The sequence below is a fragment of the Geotrypetes seraphini genome, chromosome 7 (assembly GCF_902459505.1).
Source record: "Geotrypetes seraphini chromosome 7, aGeoSer1.1, whole genome shotgun sequence".
NCBI lineage: Eukaryota > Metazoa > Chordata > Amphibia > Gymnophiona > Dermophiidae > Geotrypetes > Geotrypetes seraphini.
In genome coordinates, this window is record NC_047090.1 from 129,189,684 (window position 1) to 129,213,341 (window position 23,658).

Genomic DNA, 23,658 nt, shown 5'->3' on the forward strand with positions numbered 1-23,658 from the left:
CCGATGAACCAAATTCATGATTGGGGAGAAGAATAAGGGGAGAAGTGGGGAGAAATACTGAGGGGCTGCAGCATGAATGCACTTGTAAGTCAGCAAGAGAAGTTTGTACTGTATGCATAAATGGATAAGGAACCAATGAAATTACATGAGGAGGAGGAAAATGTGAGTATAGCAGCTCTGGCAGAATGTAAGTTGTGCTGCAGAATAGAGAATGACACAGGGACAAATTTTTCCCCATCCCCTTGGGGACTCATTTTCCCATCCCTGTGAGTTCTTTTCCTGTCCATACCCCATTCCTGTAAGCTCTGTTCTCATTTGCACAAGCCTCAAACACTTTAAAATCATAAAGAGTTCAAGGCTTGTGCGGTTAAGGAAGAGCTTACAGGAATGGGACAGGGACAGCGACAAAACTCACGGTGATGGGATGGGGAAATTGAATTCCTGTGGGGACAAATTTGTCCCCGTGCCATTCTCTACTGCAGAATTTAAAACGGGGAGAGAGATGGTTTTGCAGTGGTTCTTAAAACCTGTCCTGAGGGATCGCTGGCCAGTTGGGATTTCAAGATATCCCTAATGCATATGCATGAGCAAAATTTGCATGCTTACTATCTATTTTATAGGCATATCTCACTCATGCATATGCATTAGGAATATCTTGAAAACCCGACTGGCAAGGTGTGCCCCAGGACAGGTTTAAAAACCACTGGTTTAGTGGAAAACCTGTGAGATGTAAGTTTCAGTAATTTAGATGAGAGGTGGATAAGGGTTTTGGTAGTGTGCTCAGAACGAAAAGGTTAGATTTTGGCAATGTTATAGAGACAGAATGACAGGCTTCAGCGGTTTGCTGGATTTGAGCAGAGGAGAGGAGTCAAAGATGACCCAGAGGTTGCAAGCTGACAAGACAGGGAGGGTGAGTGTTTTGTCCACAGAAAGAGAGAACAGGGAAAGAAAGAGGTGAGGTGGGTTTAGGTGGAAAGATAAGAAGTTCAGTCTTGGCCATATTCAGTTTTAGATGGCAGTGAGACATCCAGTGGCAGTGTTGGACAGGCAGGCTAAGACTCAGGCCTCAATTCCTGTAGCGATATTGTGTGAAGACAGAGATCTGGGAGTTGTAAGCATAGACACCGGGAAAGTGAATATAGATGGAGAAAAGAAGTCCCAAGCCAGAGCCCTGCGGTACACCAACCATTAACTTTACACAACAAAGACGCATGCCTGAAATGATGCAAGCAACTTTTGACAAATACCAGGAGCACAGTGTCAGCTTCATCTGGTTTACAGATGAAAAGGTATTTACAGTAGCTCCACTGATTAATACACAGAATGATTGCCTATATGTGCCTTCAACAACACTGAAGCGTGAGATTAATGCCAAATGCCTACTATGGACCCACCCAACCTTTAACCAATCAGTCATGATCTCAGTTGCAATCTCGAAACTTGAATTGACAGATCCATTTTTCATCGAGTCTGGGGTTAAGATCAATAGCACATACTACCAGGACATCCTCTTAATGTAGAAACTGTTGCCAGTGATCTGTCACATATCAGGAGATTACAGTGTTCTCTCGGTCGTTTGCGGTCAGCGTTTCACTTTTCCGGTCATTCGCGGTATTTTCCGACCACGAACAGCCGACAAGGAGAGGGCAGTGGGAGAGGCAGGAGAGAGCAGCCGGAGCGCTGGCGAGTGCAGGAAATCACTCGCTGTATGCTCTGACTGCCTCTTCCTGCACTAAGTCGGGCCTTATCCAATCAGGAGCTGCTTTGACACATAACTCCTGATTGGTAAGGCCCGACTTAGTGCAGGAAGAGGCGGTTGGAGCATACAGTGAGTGATTTCCTGCACTCGTTGGCTCTCCGGCTGCCCTCTCCAGTCTCCCCCATGAAAAACCGTATTCGCGGTTTTTCAAGATTCGTAGAGGTTCCTGGAACGGAACCCCCGCGAATATCGGGGAAGTACTGTACTTTATCTTCCAAAAGGACAATGCCCCAGCACATTGGGCAAAGGACACTTCAAAACTGCTACATCAGAAGATCCCAGACTTCATTGGTCCTGACCTCTGGCCTACAAATTCACCAGATCTAAACCCAGTTGATTACTGGATCTGGGGGCTGATATAGGAACATATCTACCAGACAGTGATATCCGACATCAAAAACCTTAAACAGCACCTCATCTCTGTTTGGGTAGAATTGAAGCAGAGCATCACTGACAAGTCCATAGATCAGTGGCGGCCAAGGCTGAGGATGCGCCTTTGTGCAAAGGGAGCGTACTTCGAACATCTGTTTAATTGAAACATTACCTTTTGATTTTACATTTTTCTGTAAGATACGTCATAAAATTTTTTGATGTGTTTTTATTCAGTTCACAATTCATTTTCACAAGGTGCTGTGGGAAATATTTACAACATTTTACATCGACTCCATTCAGGACATGACATACTAAATTTCATAAGAATTGTCCGAATTCTGTGGAAGATACATTTTGGAGGGGTTTTCTTTCAGTTCAGTGTATACATATATATTGACCATTAACATATCCAGACCACATCCCCTTGCCATAAAGGACATACTGCAGTTTCAGATGTCCATATCCTGGCTTTATAAAATCAGGATTTGGACATCCATGCAATATGGTTGTCTAAATGCCAGTTTTTAGACATCCAAAATACAAATAGAGCTTCTAAAACAAGCCATCATATTTATTTTTGTATGAAGCTAGAATGTATTGGGTATGCCAGAAGTAGACACAATATCAAACTAAGCCAAGTTCACTGGATCCAAACACTTTGCAACCCCCTCACCCACTCTCTACCTCCAACAAATGAACAGAAGAAACATTACACAAATTCACCCCAATCTTCTGCCTCTTTCAACAGATACCTTCAATGGAACATGTATTTAACGAACCACGATAAAATTGAAAAATAAGTGAATCCCTATTCTAGAAATGCTACAGGTTCCTTGAAAACCTCTCTCTTGTGTTCAATGTGGTCTTTTCTTTCTGTCCTTTCTTTCTCAAAATTAACAACCCCTCTCATCCTTTTTAAAATTAGAAGTCAGGATGAGGTTCAGTGCAATATACAAGTATTATTTACTTTAATATGGTATACTCAAGGCTGCTTTATTTTGTCACAGAACCTTTTCTTTAATGCTTTTTGGGTACAACAGATGTAGGTGGAGCACATAAGGGTAAAGGTTTCTGTACTCATAAATGGGACTTGGCAGGGATGCACAGCTTGCAGGTACAATCTCTGCTGGGAAACAAAGGTGAATCTGTGTTCTGCACTCTAACCATACTACCTTTTGGCTTTACTTACACTTGTATGGCATTATAATAGGGATAGCTGAGCCATAGCTTTCAGTGTAGGTCAATCTGCAATAAGATTTTCCCTGTAGAGTGAAATTGTGGATGAAGCGAGGCAGGGCCTGGGCTGTCCCTAGCTAGATGTTTTCCTCCCAACATCAAAGAACAAGCTTCGTGCCAAATAGCGGTGTGTTTATACAGGTGTACTATGCTGTAACGTGCAGGCAAGATCAGTAAAGGTTCTTTTTGCTCTTGAAAAAGCTTTGATAGAAGCAAAATGGGGAAGCTCCATTGAGAATCAAAGAGAGACTTACCTGCTGTCTGCTTAAGATAAGTAACTTTTTGTGGACTAATGAACCATTCAGTGAGTGTGATGATTAGCTGCTCTATTTGAGAGAAAAGGATTTATAGTAAAGAATATACAGTGAGCAGCATTAATTTCCAACACACCAGCGGCGTTTTTTTGAGACTAATGATAGCCCACTGAAGCAGTGGATAGACTAGCGTGTATTAACATCTTCAACTTGTAGACCCTTGAAGTCTTTTTCTCCACACATATATGTACTAATAACTGCATGGTGTTTTGAATGAATTAAAGTTGGTTAAAGCTGAACTAATTAAGTCGATTGAACCAAAGTTGGCAAAAATAAACCCAACAGGTTTCAATATTAGGTGGAGACTGTCATAAAGTGACTTTTTCCTATTGGGGATTGTATATTTTCCCCCTAATTTCACCATGTTTTCCAAAAAAGGGAGACACTGTGAAATTGCCAGCAGTGTGAATGATATAGCTCCTGGCTGTAGACGTGTTTCAGGGTTGGATGATGCCTTCCTCTTGAGTGGGGAGAGACCTAGGTCTATAACAAGGTTATGAAAGTCTTGCCATCCTTCTCCGCCCCCCACCTCACACTTTTTTTTAAAACTCATCTTCATAAGTTTCAGAAACCGTTGCATACCACGCATGTATCCAACAGAGTATGAGGGCTATGTTGATAGACAGAGCAAATACAGAGTTGTAAGTCAGTTAGCGCTTGTAAAGTTTTTGGCTACAAGTTATTAACCATATGGATTGTTCAGTAATTTAATTTTGGGAACATGGTACTGATTATTGGGTGTTAAGATGAAATGCTGAAAGGCAAAGGAACAGAAATTTTTTGAAAGCAATGAATAAATAGGGGCTTTAAGGGAGGAATTCAAACTAAGAAGCCCATTTTATACCTTAGCATTTAGTGCATGTTAATTCCAATATAAGGCCCTAATGCTGCTTAATAAATTCCCCCCCTTAACAATAAGAGAAGCAGTGCTACTATTATTGAACAGGTTACCATGTTAAGATATCTGTAGAAGTTCCCCCACTCCAATAATAAAACAGCACAGATATTGTTTAATAAGATGTTTCTATATTGGAAGGTAACCAAGAGTAATATGATGATTGGCACAGTAAGCAGTAAAGTGATTTAATATTTTCTGCAGAGTAATAATTTGATAGTTTATAGGTAAGAATAATACATTAAAGAGCAGGGTGAGACTGGTCATCCTTCAGCAGTGACAAAATAACAGGCCTCTGTTGTGACTGCGGTGCTATGGAAGGTAAGTACTCGGTTCTTCAGACAGGTGTCATTTTTTTAGATACTGATGGGACTGTGGATAGGTCAGCTGATGAATGCTGTAAGAATGTGGACACAGTCCACGAGCTGGCACTTATTTTTACCTATGGCTCCACTGTTTACTGTCAATAATTGTTTTATTGCCTTTTGCAGGTTAAGCACTGATGGATCCCCTGATGAAGCAGAGTATGAAATGGGACCCTGTTGAGTTGTTTGTTGTTTTTTTTTTTTTTTAAAGGTAAGTGCTACACATTCCTACTATTTGTTGATTTGTGAAACATTTTGATGTATTATATAAAAAAAAAAAAAAGTTCCACCTTTATTGAGCACTATATTATGGAGGTTTTTTGACCTATGATATTGTCTGTGGTGTGGCAGTCAGTTAGTCCTCATTACAGCTAAGGTGCTTTCTCTCAGACTGTTAAGGTCTTTTCCTCTGTACAGTGAGTGCATATCATCGGTGATCGGTAGCAGAGAATGAAATGGAGAGAAATTTTTCCCCGTTCCCATGGGACCTCATTTTCCCATCCCAGCGAGTTCTTTTCCCTTCCCTGCCCCATTCTTGCAAGCTCTGTCCTCATCTGCCCAAGCCTCAAACACTTTAAAATCATAATATTAAATATTGAACTAAGGCCAGTACTGGGCAGACTTGCACGGTCTGTGTCTGTATATGGCCGTTTGGTGGAGGATAGGCTGGGGAGGGCTTCAATGGCTGGGAGGGTGTAGATGGGCTGGAGTAAGTCTTAACAGAGATTTCGGCAGTTGGAACCCAAACACAGTACCGGGTAAAGCTTTGGATTCTTGCCCAGAAATAGCTAAGAAGAAAAAAATAAAAAATTTAAATTGAATCAGGTTGGGCAGACTGGATGGACCATTCAGGTCTTTATCTGCCGTCATCTATTATGTTACTATAAGCGTTTGAAGCTTGTACAGTTAAAGCCGAGCTTGCAGGAATGGGGCAGCGACATCGACAAAATTTGCGGGGATGGGATGGGGAAACTAAATTCCTGCAGGGATAGGGAAAAATTTGTCCCCTTGTCATTCTTTAATTGGTAGGTTAGGGTAATCCACCATCATATTTTGAGTATACACTTAAGTAGTGATGGATTTTGTTGGTTATTTTTTTATAATTGTTTTCTCTTCTCCCCATCCAACATTACCCTCTCTCTCTCTCTGTTATTTTCTGTCTTATCCATTACCTATTATGTGTGTCTCTCTTCTGCCTTTTCCAGCATTACCCATTCTCCCTCAGCCAGCATTACCATTCTCTTCCTTTCTTATCAATCACTACTTCATATCTCTCTCTCTCTCTCTGCTCCCCCTGCCAATCCATCATCATCCGTTTTCCCTTCTCCCCTACGTCCCTCCCACTCACCCTCTTGTAGGCTTAAAGCAATCAGCAATAAAAGCAGAGCAAAGACATGCAGAACCAGTTTCCTTTGTGCACTATCACTAGCTCTGCCCTACTAATGTAAACTTTCTACATTGGAGGTATGTGACTGGCAAAGCTAGAGGTGGTGCCCGGAGGAATCAAGTCCCACACATCTTTGCATTACTTTTACTGCTGCTGCAGTGGCAGTAGCACCAACCCAGGAAAACAACAATGTTAGCAGGAGAGAAGGGAAGGTGACAGGGCTGGTGAAGCTTAGCCTCCCCAAGTCTTCGATATGGATTGCCTATGTGTTCCCACCCCTTTTTTTCCTTTATAAATTTACATTGTTATAGCCTACTCAGTTTGAAGAAGGGGGGATATGACCTGCACATAGGTGTCATAGTTTCATAGTTGATGTAGGGCCAAGGACCTCTCCCTTAGGACAGCAAATGTAGAACCAAGATATCCTGTTTCTGTACAAGAACAGCAAGCATTAGACTTGGGAAGAGGGGGATCAGGTAATCTCCTCTTTTGAGCAGCAGGAAAATGTGCACACAATCTTTCCATATCATGGAAGCAAATTAACAACCCTATAAGTAACAAGCAAGGAAAGGCTTTGTCCAGGTACATAAGCAAAAATTTTAATGTAACAACTACTCACACTGAATTAACAGATCTAATGATTTTATTTACAATACACAGAAAACAAGTAGCCCTGTTGAAATTGTGACTTTAATAATAATCACGATGCATTTTTCCTCATTCGATATCTACCAATTCAACTTCAAAAATCAGTTTTGCATTAGGTGGAATTCTGTTATGTAAGCGTTAAGGAGAATCAAACTCTTGAACATAATGTTACCTAATTTCATATGCGGGAATTTGAACAGTAGTAATCACATCTAACAAAAATTAAACAAGTATTGCAAAAAAAATTTGTTTCAGAATAAAAAAGGATTTACTGGGCCATGAATGTGAATAAATTTATAATATGTAGCTTTCAGATTCTTATACAGGAATGAAAAACCCTGTTTGAGTACCTTTGTAGAACAAAGTCATTAACTCCAAGATAGCATTTACAATTCAATTATGAAGTGATGGAATATAGTCATAATATTGTCATAATATTTATTACAAAGCCCACTGACAGTACTAAATGGGAGTATAAAAAGTATGTAAAGACCGTTGTAAGCATTTTACAAGTATGCCCTCATCACAAGTGTAAATCTAATGCCAATTTTTTTAAAAGGATACTTGCCATCTGGTAGTCCTTTCTTCCCATAAGCCCATTCAGATTCAATTTCCAGTCGTGCCTTCTCCCCTTTACTCATGGTCAAGAGAGCTTCATCCCACTAAACAAAAACAAAAAAAGGTAAAAGCCACTGTGTAAAGATTTAGCACAATCCCAATATACTTCACAAATTTAATTAAGATATTTTTATCAAAGGCAGTATATGCTGGTTTCACTGATAGCATTCTATTATTGAACTAGCTGAATACATGTCACAAGCTGGAAAGTTAGTTTTCAATCATGTGTATTGCTTTAAATGGCACTGTAAGAGGCAACAGGAGACAAACAGTTGGAAAGTCTGCTTGCTTACCAGGCAGCCAAGTTGGATAAGGATGTTTCCTTTTCGCTGTTACATGCCTGCAGCTATAAGGATTTTTGACAAAGAATTAAGACATATTTATTTCAAAAGTTTGTGTGTTCTTAGCAGATGTATTGCATTGTTGGGACATATGCTATGGTATGTTTGCAATTCCTAGATATGGCCAGTTTTATTTTCTCGTTATCCGCTTAGAACTGTGAGATTAATGCAGAATATAAAACAATAAATGTAATGTAATATAAACCGATAAATTATCTACACGGGGGGGAGGGGGGAGCCTTTCCATCACTATATTTGAAGTTGCTCCTAACACATGTGCGTTTGGAGTTACTTCTTATTTATTTGACAGCCCGTGAAGTCTATAGTGACTGGACTAAACACAGTGTAGCACCCGCAAAGATTCTCAAGGCTGGCATCCGTCAGTCATCCACTCTGAAATCTGAAGAAGCCTGCCCTGGTGGAGAGCCTCCCCCTGAAGCCACCAGCTCAAGCTGCTGTGACCTGGCTCTGTCCAGGGGAGTGGCATCTGAAAAGGATGATGCTGCAGAGATGACCACAAATGCTCGCAATCTAAGCAATAAAGTTCATGATCTGCAAGCCCTGATGTTAGAGGTAGACCTGGATATTGTTGCTATCACAGAGACGTGGTTCAGTGAATCCCATGGATGGGATGCAAACATACCAGGATATAATCTTTTTAGAAAGGACAGAGATGGTCACGTGATGCAGCCTGTCTGAGCGGACGCACTGTCGGAGAGCTCCCGCCCCACGGACGAAATATCGGTGAAAAAATCGGCTTCTCTGCATCCCTAACGGAGCCGCAAGGTCCTGGCATCGGATACTATTACCTGCTCCTCAATAGCCCGAAGGAGAGAACACGCCGGAGCAGGGCATGCCAGTAAAATTGGCAAAGGGAACCCGGGACAAGCCCTCTCTCACCCCCTCCAAAATGGCGGCGGAACCGGCCACTTTCACAATTCCGGCTGGTGAATGGATCACAGACATCATGCGTTCAGTTTCGGCGGCGCTGGCGGACAGGCTAAATAAAATACAATCGGCTGTGGATGAGATGAATGAGAAGTTTGATTCTCACAGCCGACGGCTAGCGGAAGTGGAGCAGCGAGTGTCCGACCAGGAGGACACGTGCTCGGGCCTAACTACCCAGGTGGAGGAACTGCAAAAAACCAACCGGGAGTTACTGGCAGCCCTGGACGAACAGGAGAATAGGAGCCGCCGAAATAATCTGCGGCTGGTCGGGCTCCCGGAGATGGTAAGCGAGCAGGACCTTTACGATGCCTTTAGTAAGTGGCTGCCGGAGCAGTTGGGCTTGGCCGGGGGCGCTGAGAGTTTCACATGTGAACGGGCACATCGCATTGGAGCTCGGCCAGCGGAGGGGGGGAGAGCGAGGACTGCAATAGCCTGATATGTTAACTGGCGAGAAAAGGAAATGCTACTCCGGGCCTATCGCAGGGCTGGGGCCCTGGATTACAAGGGATCTCGGGTCCTCGTGTTCAATGATTACTCCGTGCGGGTGGCGGCCCAACGCAAGACCATGGCGCCCTCCTGCACGGATCTCCATAACAGAGGAATCAAGTTTGCGCTGGTGTACCCGGCGAATCTTCGGGTCTGGCATGATGGTAAAACCCTGACTTTTCACTCTGGAGATGAAGCCAAGGCGTTTCTGGCTAAATTACCTGCTTGCTGAACTTCCTCTGTCCGATATAGCTACAGAGGGTATGCATGTCATCTAACTTTTCCTTCTCTGCTGCACTGAGGGCTAAGAGTGTGGCGATGGCAGCTGCTTCAGTGTTTTCTTCTAACATGTCCTATGGATGTGAGACTCTGGCTACTGTGGAGTGTACAATTTCCCAGGTCGAGAGCCAGCCACTGAGCTGGATGCGGGGGGACTGCCCTGGTGGACCGCACACCTTGGTGATCTTTGTGCTGACAAGGGGTCCGATTCCACTCCTGGCCCCTCTCCATCAGCTGGGCCCTCTGGGATCTGCTTGGCAGGGGAAGTAGCGGCCAACCTGACATCTGACCCGGTATACTGTGGCTTTTACACGACACCTGGCATGGACTTGATTAGAGACACCTTACTGACTTCAGCGTTATGTCTATGTTTATTTTTGCAGGGATAGTAGGACCTTATGGGACGCAGAGGGGGAGTGTCCTGGGGGGGGGGGGAGGTCTCCGGGCAGGCTGGGGGGTACATATGGGTATGTATGCTGGCGGGAAGGATGCAGCATGGGGGGCTGGGGAGAGGGGGGGGTTGCTGGGGGGCTGCGGGGAAGAGTATGTGTGGGGGTGTGTGAATGCGGTGTGGTTGTGTGTGTGTGGGGGGGTTACATGGGGGCTCAGGTTGATGGGACATGGGGCATTTGGCAACTGAGGGCGGCGAGGCTTAGCTGGGAGGCCTCGTCTGCACCTATCTGTTATTTCTGCCAAGGCTCAGTTCTTGAATGGCTGGTGAAAAATGGATGATTCTTTGGGCTCCTGGGAGGTTGCTGTTCCCCAGGGTTTTGCACTATGTAACCTGTCCCTCTCTCTGCTATGGCTGACCTAAAGATTGTCACTTTCAATGTAGATGGCATCAGGTCTCCGGTTAAAAGATCCCGCATACGTCCACCAGGCCTAGATGCTGTGCCAGAAATCCCACCCCCTTGTTGTCATGGTCCCTTAAACTACCCCTAGGAGGCTTGCAATCCACCCCTGGGTCTGCAGAGATGTTCATGTCTCCCCCCAGGATCACCTGGTAATCCGGGTGGGCCGATACCATAGAAAGAACTGTGGAGAAAAATTTATGACAGTAAGAGTTCGGTGCATATAAATTACAGAGCAACAGCTTTAGACCCCAGACCTCCCCCATGACAATAACATATCTCCCCTCCCGATCCGTCATTTGTTTATGCAAGACAAAAGGTAACCGCTTATGAAATAAAATAGCCACCCCCCTCTGTCCAGGGGGAGATATGTTATTGTCATGGGGGAGGTCTGGGGTCTAAAGCTGTTGCTCTTTAATTTATATGCACCGAACTCTTACTGTCATAAATTTTTCTCCACAGTTCTTTCTATGGTATCGGCCCACCCGGATTACCAGGTGATCCTGGGGGGAGACATGAACATCTCTGCAGACCCAGGGGTGGATTGCAAGCCTCCTAGGGGTAGTTTAAGGGACCATGACAACAAGGGGGTGGGATTTCTGGCACAGCATCTAGGCCTGGTGGACGTCTGGCGGGCATTACACCCGTATGATTCGGATTTTACCTTTTACTCACATGTCCACAAAGTGTACGCATGCCTAGATTATATATTACTGGACCAAAGGCTGTTCCCCAGAGTCACTAGATCGGACATAGTGGAAACTACGGTTTCCGACCACGCTACCATGGATCTTACCCTGACCCTCGCAGCTGGTAGCAGGGCCTCTTCTTGGAAAATGGCACTGTATTTGTATCATGACCAGGAATTTCGAACATACCTGCGGGCGCGATGGGTAGATTATCAGGCCACGAACAATACTCCTGAAATAGGACCGGTATCTTACTGGTACGCATCTAAGGCAGTCCTGAGGGGACACGTGATTGCATACACGGCTGCCAAGCGCCGGGCTAGGGGGGCAGAACTTTTATCGCTTACGCGACAACTGCATCAATTCTGCAGGGCCCATATTTCCTCTTTGTCGGATTCTGATAGAACGGAATATAAGAGAATCCGAGACCACATTGAGATCTTACTTCATCAGCGAGCGGAACAAACACTTGCATTTCAGCGGTACAACATGCACAGGTGGGGGGGGAAAACGGGGAAACTCCTGGCGAACCTTGTGCGACCATATAAAAAACGTCAACTCATCACTGCGATTCGCGACGCCAGGGGAACCCGGCATGAGGGGGAACGCCAAATTGCTGAACAGTTTGTCAAGTATTACGAGTCCCTGTATGGTAAACGGCCGCTAGATGAGACCGCTCTTGCGGACTTTTTCCGGGGCCTATCTCTACCACACCTGGAGGAGGAGCAGTCTGCATCGCTGAGTCTCCCTATATCTGAGACTGAACTTCGAGTCTCCATTCGGTCCCTCAAATTGGCAAAAGCTCCAGGTCCGGATGGGTTTGGACCTGAATATTATCGGATTCTTGAGGACCTGGCAGCACAACCCCTGAGTGCCATGTATAACGCAGTGGCAGAGACGGGAGGCCCCTTTCCGGACAATATGGCCCACATAGTTCTGCTCCCAAAGCCCGGTAAGGATCCGGACTTGGTGGGGTCATTTCGTCCCATCTCCCTTCTAGATCAAGATATTAAACTTCTGGCCGTGACATTGGCGAGGCGCTTGAACCGCTTCCTCCCTGATCTTGTTCATCCGGATCAGGTTGGGTTCGTACCAGGCCGATACGCTTCTATGAACTTGCTGAAAGTCTTGGGCGCGATTTACGACAGGGTGGGTCGGGGAGGCCAGGAGGCAGTGGCAGGACTGGATATGGAAAAAGCGTTCGACAGCATTTCATGGGACTACCTCTTTTGGGTTTTGCGCAGGGGAGGTTTTCGGGGCGGGTTTCTGGCATGGGTGACGGCTTTATATCATGACCCCAGGGCGCGCTTAATGATTAACGGGGGCTTAACTGGGGACTTTGGCCTGCAGAGAGGTACGAGACATGGTTGTCCTCTATCCCCTCTTCTTTTCCTGTTGGCTATTGAGCCCCTAGCAGCCAAGACCCGACAGGATGAGGACATCAAGGGTATAGTGGTCAGAGGGCAAGAATGCAAAATCAGCTTATTTGCCGATGACATCTTACTCTATGTGGACCAGGTTTCTGTGCATCTGCCTAGAGCATTGGCGGTGATCCGAGCCTTCGGAGCCTTGTCTGGTTTACAAGTTAATTGTAGCAAGTCGGAACTCCTCCTACTGTCAGGGGGCCCGCCGCAGCCTTGGCATGCGGTGTTGCCCATTACACCAGCGACTAAACCAATGCGCTATTTGGGTATTTACCTTAGTACCGATCTGCCCACTCTTTATAATGCCAATGTTAGGCGACAACTGGACGCCATTGGAAAATTGTGTCAGGCATGGCAGGAGCTACCATTGGGTATCCTGGGACGGGTAGCTTTGGTAAAAATGGTTTTGGTCCCGAAACTTCTGTATCCCCTGCAGACTATGCCTCTTTGGCTTAGCAGGCGGGACGAATATGCTTTCAAATCTGCTATTTCTCGTTTCATATGGAGGTCCCGGACACCTCGGATAGCTATGTCCAAACTCACTTTGGATAAAGGTCTGGGGGGACTCAATGTCCCGGATATTTGGCTTTATAATGTAGCGTCTCTTATGCGCTGGATCCATGAGGGCTACACAGGGTGCTATCGTTACTCACCTCGGGGCTGGCTAGTCGACTGGAGCTCCCCTTTTCACTTTCTGAATACATTACACCATCAGGACGATCCGGGGAGACGATACCTTGTTTGCCTCCGTTTTCTACAACCGTTCCGAATGGCATGGCGATGGTGGCGGCGCAGACAGCGGTTGTCGAAGGAGGTGTCTCCTTTTCTACGTCTGGTGGGGAACTCCAGGTTTTAACCGGGCTGGGGTAGATCAGTATTTCAGCAATGGGCGACTCGAGGCTGCGAAGCAATGGAACACCTCCTTGAGTTATCTCCTGATGGATTCCCATCTTTCCAACAAACGCGGGATGAGTGGGGCCTTCCTTCTTGTTACCTATTTTCTTACTTCCAAGTGCGTCACTACTGGGATGCTGAGCGTAGAGGGGGGGTGACGAAATTTGGGTTAAGGGCCCTCTGGATACCCTGTTTTCGGCCACCCCGCCCATAGCCAATTCCCTTGCTCACTGGTACAGAGTTCTCAAAACATCTCTTCCCTTGTCGGTGCTCACTCCTGTGCGTTCCGCCTGGGAAAGGGACCTAGGACAGGAAATATCTGAACCACAATTTTTAGCTTGTTTCAGCACTCTATATTCTTACACTAAATCCGCTGACTTTCAGGAACTCCAGTATAAGATTCTCCATCGGGCCTACTTCACTGCTCAGCGAGGGGCGCGCCTAGGGCTCTGGGACAGTGATTCGTGTGTTAAATGCAAGATCAGTGTAGGCACGCACCTTCACTCTTTTCTGGAATGCCCCATATTGGATGTATGGCGGGAGGCCCTCACCCTACTGGAGCGTGCTGTGCAACGTACCGTTGAATGGGACTATGTGTTTCTTCTCCTGGGTCTGCAGACATCCCTCCAGGATCAGGGTTTCACTGTCCCCCAATGCAGGTTCTTTTATAATGTAATTCTTGTAGTGAAAAAAATTGATTTTGACTTATTGGATGTCGGCGGAGCCGCCTCCGATCCCGCACTGGAGAAATAGACTTCGGGAAGTCACTCAGTTCGAAATTCGATTGTATGCTCGGTCTCCGAGTGTGCTTAAACAGCATTATGTAGGCCTGTGGGAGAGACTGAGGGACTTGGTGCCATCATATGAACAGGAAGGGGGACTGGCGCCCATCTAGATGTTACAATCTCTGTTCTCCTTGTACAGTCCATGATATGCTCTGATGATTCTTCTCGCTTCTTTGCTTTGATGTCCCAGGGACGGGAGGGAGGGAGGGGAGCGAGAGAATGTGAGCTTAGTTTGAGAGGTGTGGATGGTGTAGTGTGTGATCGGTGAAAAAATAAGATAAATGGATGTGAGATCGCCGTCCCCACTGGGCGACTTTATCTATTTCTGCTGTCCTATACCGCTTATGCTTCAGAGGCCCTGGCTGCCTTTTGTACTTGTTGCACACTGTATTTATGCGGGGGGATCTGTTTGGGGGGCTATGCCTCTGTTATTGTTCTTGTGCTAATTATGGACACTTACTGCCATGATGTAGTTTGATGTTGCGCCCTGTTGGGTGGTGTATCTTTCACTGCTAATAAAAATATGTTTAAAAAAAAAAAAAAGAAAGGACAGAGATGGTCAGAAAGGTGGCATAGCAGCTCTCTATGTAAGGATCGATATCCAAGCGACTGAAATGCAAGGGACCGGGGGAGAGGAAGAAGCGATATGGATTGCTCTGAAAAGAGAAGATGGAACTTCTATCTACGTGGGTGTAGTCTACAGACCTCCGATTCAATCGCAGCAAATTGATAAAGATCTGATTGTGGATATCCAAAAGTTTGGAAGGAAAGAAGAGGTGCTGCTGTTGGGAGATTTCAACCTGCCGGATGCGGACTGGAAAGTTCTGTCTGCGGAATCAGAAAGAAGTAGGGAGATTGTGGATGCCTTTCAAGAGGCTCTGCTCAGACAAATGGCGACGGAACCTACAAGGGAAAAAGCGATATTGGATCTGGTCCTCACAAATGGAGAGAGTATATCTAATGTACGAGTGGGTGCTTACCTGCAAAGTAATGACTGTAGGTTGGGATATAAAAGAGACCCTTGACTCTGCTTGAGAAGAGATGGAAAAATCTGCAGCGGTTCAGATGGGCTCCCCAAGAATACATGGTTAGTTTCTAAATTGTAAAAGTACATGTGTATGTCTTAATAACTTTTATTTTTATATTTTCCTTAGTAAAGCAAAATAAGCGATTACATCAAATTTTAATAAAAACTTGAAAAACTTGAATCCTTGACCGGAAATCCATGATTCCATAAAGCTGCTGCCCCACTATAAGGCATTTGGTGAATACTTTTGGAGAGGAGACCAAGCCAAAGGCCAGAACTTTGTATTGAAAGTGTTGATGGGCAATCCGATATCACAGAAATTTTCTATGAGCTGGATGAATCGGTATATGTGTATATGCTTCTTTTAGGTCTAGAGAACATAGCCAATCATTTTGTTTAAAACTTTTCTTTGACTAGGAACTTGTTGAGGTGACGAAGGTTGAGAATAGGACGGGATGAGAAAATACCTGGAGTAAAACCCGATTCCTCTGAGGAGAGGGCACTACTTCTATGGCATTCAATGGAAGCAGAGCCTCTATTTCCTGAAGAAGGGTAGTCTGCTGAGAGTTCAAAGGAGACTCTCTTGGAGAATGATTTGGAGGTTTGGAGAGAAAATGAAGAGGATAGTAACCCTCCTTGATGACTTTGAGAACCCACAAATTGGTTATCAGAGTCCAACGTTGATGGTATATTTGCAGATGACCTCCAATTGGTTGAAGAGGCTGAGATAGGGGAACAGTGGCTATGCCCTCGAGAAGCATGTCAAAAAGACCGAGTTTTCGATGCAGATGGCTGAGAAGATTTAGCAGTGTCCATGGTAGTACTGAAAAACTGCACCTGCTGAGCATGACGGGCCTTAGTGCAACTTTAAAAATGAACACTTAAAACAAGTCTCACTGTGGTATCCTGGACCTAAACACTGAAGACACCCAGGTATGAGGGTTGGCTATAGAAATAAAAGCATTGACACCTACTGCACTTCTTAAAACCCGTCAAAGAGTTTTCAAATAAACGAAAGGTTTCTCTTCCCACTCGTCTCAAACAAGAACAAATGAAAAGAGAAAAAAAATACGCAAAGCGGGAAGGCAGCGTCAACTGATATGAGTTCAGTCAAAAGGCTCCATAGAAATTGAAGAACTGAAGTACTGCAAGCCTCTTCGGGCGGGAAGACAGTTGCACATGTGAGATGTGGATAGTTGTGAGCACTTTAAAAGTTTTAAAGCGACACTTCACTTTTCATACTGTCCGTATTGGGCTCTGTGGATGACGTCCCCCATCTGTGAGAATATGCTGCCTGCTTGTCCTAGGACAGAGGTAGGCAATTCTGGTCCTCGAGAGCCAGATCCAGGTCAGGTTTTCAGGATATCCACAATGAATATGTATGAGATGGATTTGCATGCACTGCCTCCTTGAGATGCAAATCTATCTCATGCATATTTATTGTGGATATCCTGAAAACCTGACCTGGCTCCGGCTCTCGAGGACCGGAATTGCCTACCCCTGTCCTAGGATAAATAAAGTTATCCAACATCTACCAATCCCCAAAGGTGCCGGATAACAGATTCTACTGTAGCAAAATCAGTGCAGAAAAGTATAAAGGTGGTAGGAATGAGATGGCATGTCACAACAGGCACAACATTTGATTTGGGCTTCCTACTTTTTAAGAATATATACATTGTCAAACTGATCATTATTTGGTGTGAAACTGTTTAAATGGGTAAAGGAAATTAATCTCATAAGTAGCATCTCAGTCATGGAGTCTCTGTGCTGTTTAGCATTCATTATCAAGCTTACTTGAGAAACTACTCCAAAAACTTTCAAATCTGGAGAATTTTGTTACTTACTCCTCTGATAACTTTTCCTACTCCAACTTTAAAATTCAAAGGTTTAGCTGCTTTCTTCTTTTTTGAACCTGAAATGCAGTTTAAAAAATAGATTTCAAACACAATAACAAAACAAAATGCAGTTTATAAAATAGATATGTTTCAGTGAAACAATCTTACAAAACCATTATACAAGTCAGTCACTCCACACAACTCATGTTAATAAGATCAGTATGGAATTTACATATTTGCAATACAATCGACTCAGGACCGGACCGCCACGTGTGCTTAAACGGAGTGTGCGTATAATCAGAGTACCACTTTTTAGTCATGAAAAATCATATTACGATGTAGTCAAATGTAATACTTTTATTCAGCAAAAAAACACGTAAAATAATTCTACACGTTTTAGAATCAGCACTGTTCCATCTAATGCAGGGATCTCAAAGTCCCTCCTTGAGGGCCGCAATCCAGTCGGGTTTTCAGGATTTCCACAATGAATATGCATGAGATCTATGTGCACGCACTGCTTTCAATGCATATTCATTGGGGAAATCCTGTAAACCCGACTGGATTGCGGCCCTCAAGGAGGGACTTTGAGATCCCTGATCTAATGCAATACACTGCAAACTTGGAGATCGCTATGTGGTGTTCCCCAGGGATCACTCCTGTCCCCTATTCTTTTCAACATTTATATGTCTTCTTTGAAATTCTTCCATTTATCTCCCTTTGAAACTCTATTTACATATGCAGATGACATCCTTGTCCTTCTGAGATAGATTCGAACCTCACTAATCTCACCAAAAATATAACAGCTTGCATAACAAAATTCCAATCCTGGGCCCTCTCTGTACAAATGAAGCTAATGAGTCCAAAACAAAACTACTCTGGCTTGGCCCAAAATTAGATCAGTTACCCACGCTCATTCCACTACCTTCTGGTCCCACACTGCAGATCAAATTCTCAAGCAAAGTTTTGGGCATCATTATTGACTCTACACTTTCCTTTAATGATCATCTCAACTCTCTGGTAAAAAAATGTTTTTTTAGTCTTCACATGTTGAGGAAAGTGAGATCCTGCTTCCGCCAACAACATTTTGCTGTCCTTGTACAATCAATCATTCTTTCCAGACTGGACTATTGTAATTTCATCTATCTAAGTCTAACCAAGAAAAATCTTCAAAGACTTCAGCGGATCCAGAACACTGCAGCTAGGTTGATCTTTGCAAAAAGTAAATTTGATCATGATTCCCTGCTTCTGTCAAAACTTCACTGGTTTCCGGTGATTTCTAGGATTCACTTTAAATGTACCTGCCTAATATTCAAGATCCTACATGGCATTCTTCCTCCCCTAATGCCACTATTCTGGAAGTCTTCGAGACCCGACACTACCAGATCCGCCCACAAACTCAAACTATCTTTCCCCTCGTTAAAAGGCATAATGTATGCAGGTAAATTAGGGAAATCCCTCATCTTCAAATTCACTGAGCTTTGGAATAACCTCCCTGCCCCGCTGCTGAACCTAGGCTCATTCCAATTATTCCGAAAGCATCTGAAAACCTGGCTTTTCTCCAAACGTAAAGCTATCTATTTAAAATGTAAAGCTAGCTATCCTCTTCATAACCTCTAATTTCTTATTATGTCCTTTCCTCATTTATTGAATTTGCCTGTAAACCATGCTAAGCTCTATCTTTATGGAGATGATGCGGTATACAAACTTAAGGTTTAGTTTAAACTTTTTTTAAACCAACATTCTACTGAAATAATCAGTCATTGTTTTCTGCACGCAGATTGCACGATTCAGACTATGTATCTGACTACTGATGCTGTAAAACTGGCCATAATCATGACATCCATTTATCTCCAAATAATGCGTGTGTAGGGACTTCAGCGCGTCTGAGAAGGAAACAATCTCTGCAGGTGTTTCATTAGTCGTGATGACCGTAGTAGTATCTCCATCATCATCAGACTCTTGGTTGTCTGCAGTGTCCTTTATGACTGACTGATATCGGAATTAGTGCTGTCAGATGATGTGGGCACATCATTGTCAACGGCGACATACAGCTCAAACATTTGTGACGAGAGTCCAACTGGGAGTTCAATGGACGAAGTGTCAGCTTCAGTTGTCTCATCAGAGGCGTGAATGAAGCTCGCCCATCGATAGCAATTTGAAATCGTTGACGAGACTTGACTTCATGCCTCCCATACCATGTGAAGAGAGAGTCGAGCACTGTCAGTTTTCTCAGCAGCTCAGGAGATGGATTCCATGCTTGCATCAATCACTGCTATCACATATCTTAGGACGAGCAACCTGTAATGACGTTTGAAGTTGGCGATTATCCCCTGGTCCATCAGTTGGATCAAAGAGGATGTATTTGGTGGCAGATACACGAATTTGATGTTGGTTAGTCGTACGTCATTGCTGTGTACTACACAGTTATCACACAGCATTACAATGTGTCTCCTATGCCTTCTCATCAGATTATCAAGCTTCTGCAACCATTCAATCCACAGTGTCGCCATCCTCCATGTGTTTTTATTGCTTTCATATTCAACAAGCAGGCATCTAATGTTTCTAAAGCACTGAGGATTTTGATTCTTCCCAATCACCAGTGGCTCGAATTTTTCACTACATCCATATTGCAACTGAGCAGCAATGTCAATCGTTCCTTTGGCACCTTGAAGCCAACAGTTTCGCTGCGTTTGAAAGCCAATGTTCCATCAGGGATGGCACGCCAGTACAGGCCCTTCTCATGCAGTTAGGTGGAGTCGACTATAAATGTAGAATAAATATCTTCAAAAACTGTAAAACACTGAAGTTAATAACACTAGCAGAAGCTCTAAATAAAGCAGGCTCAGGAAATGTGCATTTCTTGATACTATTAACATGTCTAGTGTGTGTTTTCAGTTCCTGCATAACATTTTATTTTTTTGTTGTTGTTGCACTGTAGTATATCTGAAAAGGTTTTAGTGAAAGTAAAAATGTCAATAAAATAACATGTACAGATAAACAGAGCATATATATTTTTGTTTTTACATTTTTTTAATATATAAATGCTCTGTTTATCTGTACATGTAATTTTGCTGACATTTTTACGTTAGTGTTTTTACCTGTGTATGTCATTTGATTGATATTTTATCTCTTAGTTTTCATTTTGTTTTTTATATTTTATATGGTTATTTTAGTGTCCCCTGAAGGAGTTGTTTGAAACACCGAAACTTGGATTCTTGTTGGAACCATTTGTTTGAATAAAGACTATTCTTTTGGCTGATAGGACGCCTCCCTTGCCTCTTTCTTTGTACTTCTTGCAGGAGAGAGCATGCAATTCTGAGATCCTTCTTGCCAAGACTATGGCAACAAAAAACACTTTCTTGACCTTAAGGTCTAGCAGGGAAGCCTCTGAAAGAGGCTCATATAGAGCACAGGCCAGGCCCTTCAAGATCAGATTGAGGTCCCAAGATAGGAATGGTTTGCACATAGTTTGGAGAGCCCCTCTCAAAAACTGAGCGACATCCAGGTGAGAAACCAGAGATCGTAAGCAACTTTGAGCCCGAAAGCATGATATACTGGCTGGTTATCTGCAGTTTGAGACAAAATTGCAAGGCCCTTTTTGAGATCAGCTTGCAGGAAAGCAAGAATCAATGAAACGGGAGCCCTCTCTGGCTCTACCTGCTCTTTGGTGCACCATAAATGGAAGGTCTTCCAGGTCTTAGCATAAGCCGCAACTATTGCAGGCTTCTTTTCCCTAAGGAGAGTCGTAACCACAACCTCCGAATAACCTTTCTGAATCAAGGTCGCACGTTCAAAAGCCATACCGCAAGACCAAAGTATTCTGGCTTCTCCATTGGAACTGGGCCTTAACTGAGGAGTCCTAGATGAACAGGAAGTTTCAGTAACCTGCCTCTCAACAGACACACCAGATCCAAACACTAAGGTCTTCGGGGCCAGTCTGGGGTCATCAGGATCACTAGTGCCTGAAGGCACTATCCTGCAAATGATCCAACCCACCGTGGCCCACAATGGAAACAGAGAAACTGTTCTGTGAGCCAGGGCTGAACTAGGACATCAAGCTCTTTGCTTCCCCACTCAGTTACTCAATTGTAGAAGTGAACTGACTTCGCATTCTTGGCTGTGGCCATGAGATTCATGTCCGGTCTGCCCCAAGTCTGAACTATGAGAGAAAACGCTCTCTGAAACAGCGACTACTCTCCGGGATCCTAAGACTAATATACTCGCTGAAAAAATATGACATTACCTCAGCTTTCCAAGACTCACACTGGCTCCACAAGCACGCATACAACACAAATTCTACTGCACACTATTCAAAGCCCTAAATAGAAATGGACCAAGCTATCTGAACAACTGCCTAATCTGGAAAAAATACATCCAGACCAAGGAGAACTCAAGCACACTTTACCCACCCCCCCAATGCAAGGCATGCAAAGCAAAAAAAAATATGACCGTCTACTAGCCACCAGAGCAGCAAAAATAGGCTACCGCCTCTCAAATCTGCTGCCCAACATGCCCAACTACAAAACATTTAGGAAAGAATTGAAAACCATACTATTGAAGAAATTTGTCAAATGATCTAACCAAACCATATCGACAATTCCCACATCCCGACGCATACTATAGCTATCAACCTTGTAATCTCCCTAGGAATGCCCAGGCTAATTTCTTGTTGTAAACTGCCTAGAACTGAAAGGTATTGGCGGGATAGAAGACATCAATGTAATGTTCCCCATACGGAATAATGGGAGTATTCACTGTGACTTCTAGTGCCTGTTTGCAGGGAAAGGATTTCTGCCTCAGGAACTGTCAAACCTTGCACCAAATTCTTCTGGCTGCCAGTCTGACAGATCCTGACCATGGATTCTCACCCACGATATTCCTCACACAGCAACGGAGGGGAAAAACTACACAGCCAGCTCCCCGATACCCAGGGGGTTCTTATTCAAGGGCAACACAGCCTGCACTCAAGGGGACACAAAGTAGACTGGTTCAGGTACTCAATGAAATTGGCCCAAGAGCTGCAGTCCAGCCATGTGTAGGATGTACACACTGAATGGTGAAACCTTGTCCAGGACTACAGCAGAGCGGGATTTGGGGGTGATCATTAGTGGAGACATGAAATCAGCCAATCAAGTGGAGAAGGCTTCATCCAAGGCTAGACAAATGCTGGGATGTATCCGTAGAAGCTTTGTTAGCCGGAAGCCAGAGGTCATTATGCCATTGTACGGAAGCATGGTGAGACCTCATCTGGAGTACTGTGTGCAATTCTGGAGGCCGCACTACCATAAGGATGTGCTGAGAGTTGAGTCGGTTCAGCGAATGGCCACCAGGATGATCCTGGGGCTCAAGGATTTCTCGTATGAAGACAGGCTGCACAAGTTGCGGCTATACTCTCTCGAAGAACGTAGGGAGAGGGGAAATATGATAGAGACATTTAAGTACATCACTGGTCGCATAGAGGTGGAAGACGACGTTTTCCTTCTAAAAGGACCCTCGTCCACAAGGGGACATCCGCTGAAAAGCAGGGGGAGAGGGAAATTTCATGGGGATACCAGGAAATACTTCTTCACTGAAAGAGTGGTGGACCATTGGAACGAGCTCCCGGAGCAGGTGATCGTAGTCAGCAGCATACAAGATTTTAAGAATAAGTGGGATGCCCACGTCAGATCCCTACGAGGGTAGCATAGAGGAGGGCAGCTTGGGGACGATTGATAGAGTGTAGATTGGGGGAGGGTTGTTGGAGTGGGCAGACTTGATGGGCTATGGCCCTTTTCTGCCGTCATTTTCTATGTTTCTACGTCCTTTCCCCAGCAGAGTAAGCCCAAGAAGAGGACTTCTGACCAAAGTCATGAGGAATTACAAAAATCTGACAGAAAAATACCCAAAAAGAAGATCAGAACACACCTTCTAAAAACAACAGGCTTTTATTAATTATGACAGGAGTCGCCATACAACAAATTACAAACAATTGGAAGAATTGTAAAAGCTTAATTATAGTTTTTGGTGGAATTCACTATGTCATATGTACAAAATGGAAAGGACATTGGTCATTCAGAAAGGAAATTTTAAAAAGTTTCAGGAGATTTGGGAGCCATTAGCAAAATATTGTAACGTTTAAATAGTGTTTTTCCCTTTAAATATGCACATCTGGGTGGGGGGAGGTGGGGATGGGTGGGAATTTTGAATAACTGACATGGGGTAATTAGATATTTATGCATAGATATTGTGATTGTTTAGGGGGAGGGGGATATAATTCTGAAATGGATGTTATAAGACTATTAAGTGTGGAATTTGGATATAAAATGTTTGTATTTACTGTGACACTTATTGTAAGTATTGAAAATAATAAAAAATTGGGGGGGAAGGAAAAAAGAACACCTTCTGAGTTTGCTTACAGAAGGAAAAACTGAGGAGGGAGCTGTTCTCCACTGTAGAAGGGGAGGAGTTTAAGATCTTAAAGCGATACTGTTCTGCGGTTTCGCAGGGAGTGGGAATCAACAGCTAA

At 44.1% G+C, this 23,658-nt stretch overlaps 1 protein-coding gene across 1 annotated transcript in view; it reads right to left on the minus strand.

Moving 5' to 3' along the window:
- Positions 1–6,905: 6,905 nt before the first annotated feature.
- FKBP3 (FKBP prolyl isomerase 3) overlaps positions 6,906–23,658 on the minus strand; it is a 32,892-nt gene continuing 16,139 nt past the window's right edge. The window contains exons 5-7 of the mRNA XM_033951619.1: positions 17,163–17,230; positions 7,541–7,638; positions 6,906–7,100 (exon numbers count right to left, since the gene is read on the minus strand). Of these exons, the coding sequence (XP_033807510.1) occupies positions 7,046–7,100; positions 7,541–7,638; positions 17,163–17,230 (221 nt within the window). The 3' untranslated portion in view covers positions 6,906–7,045. The remainder of the gene's footprint in view (positions 7,101–7,540; positions 7,639–17,162; positions 17,231–23,658) is intronic.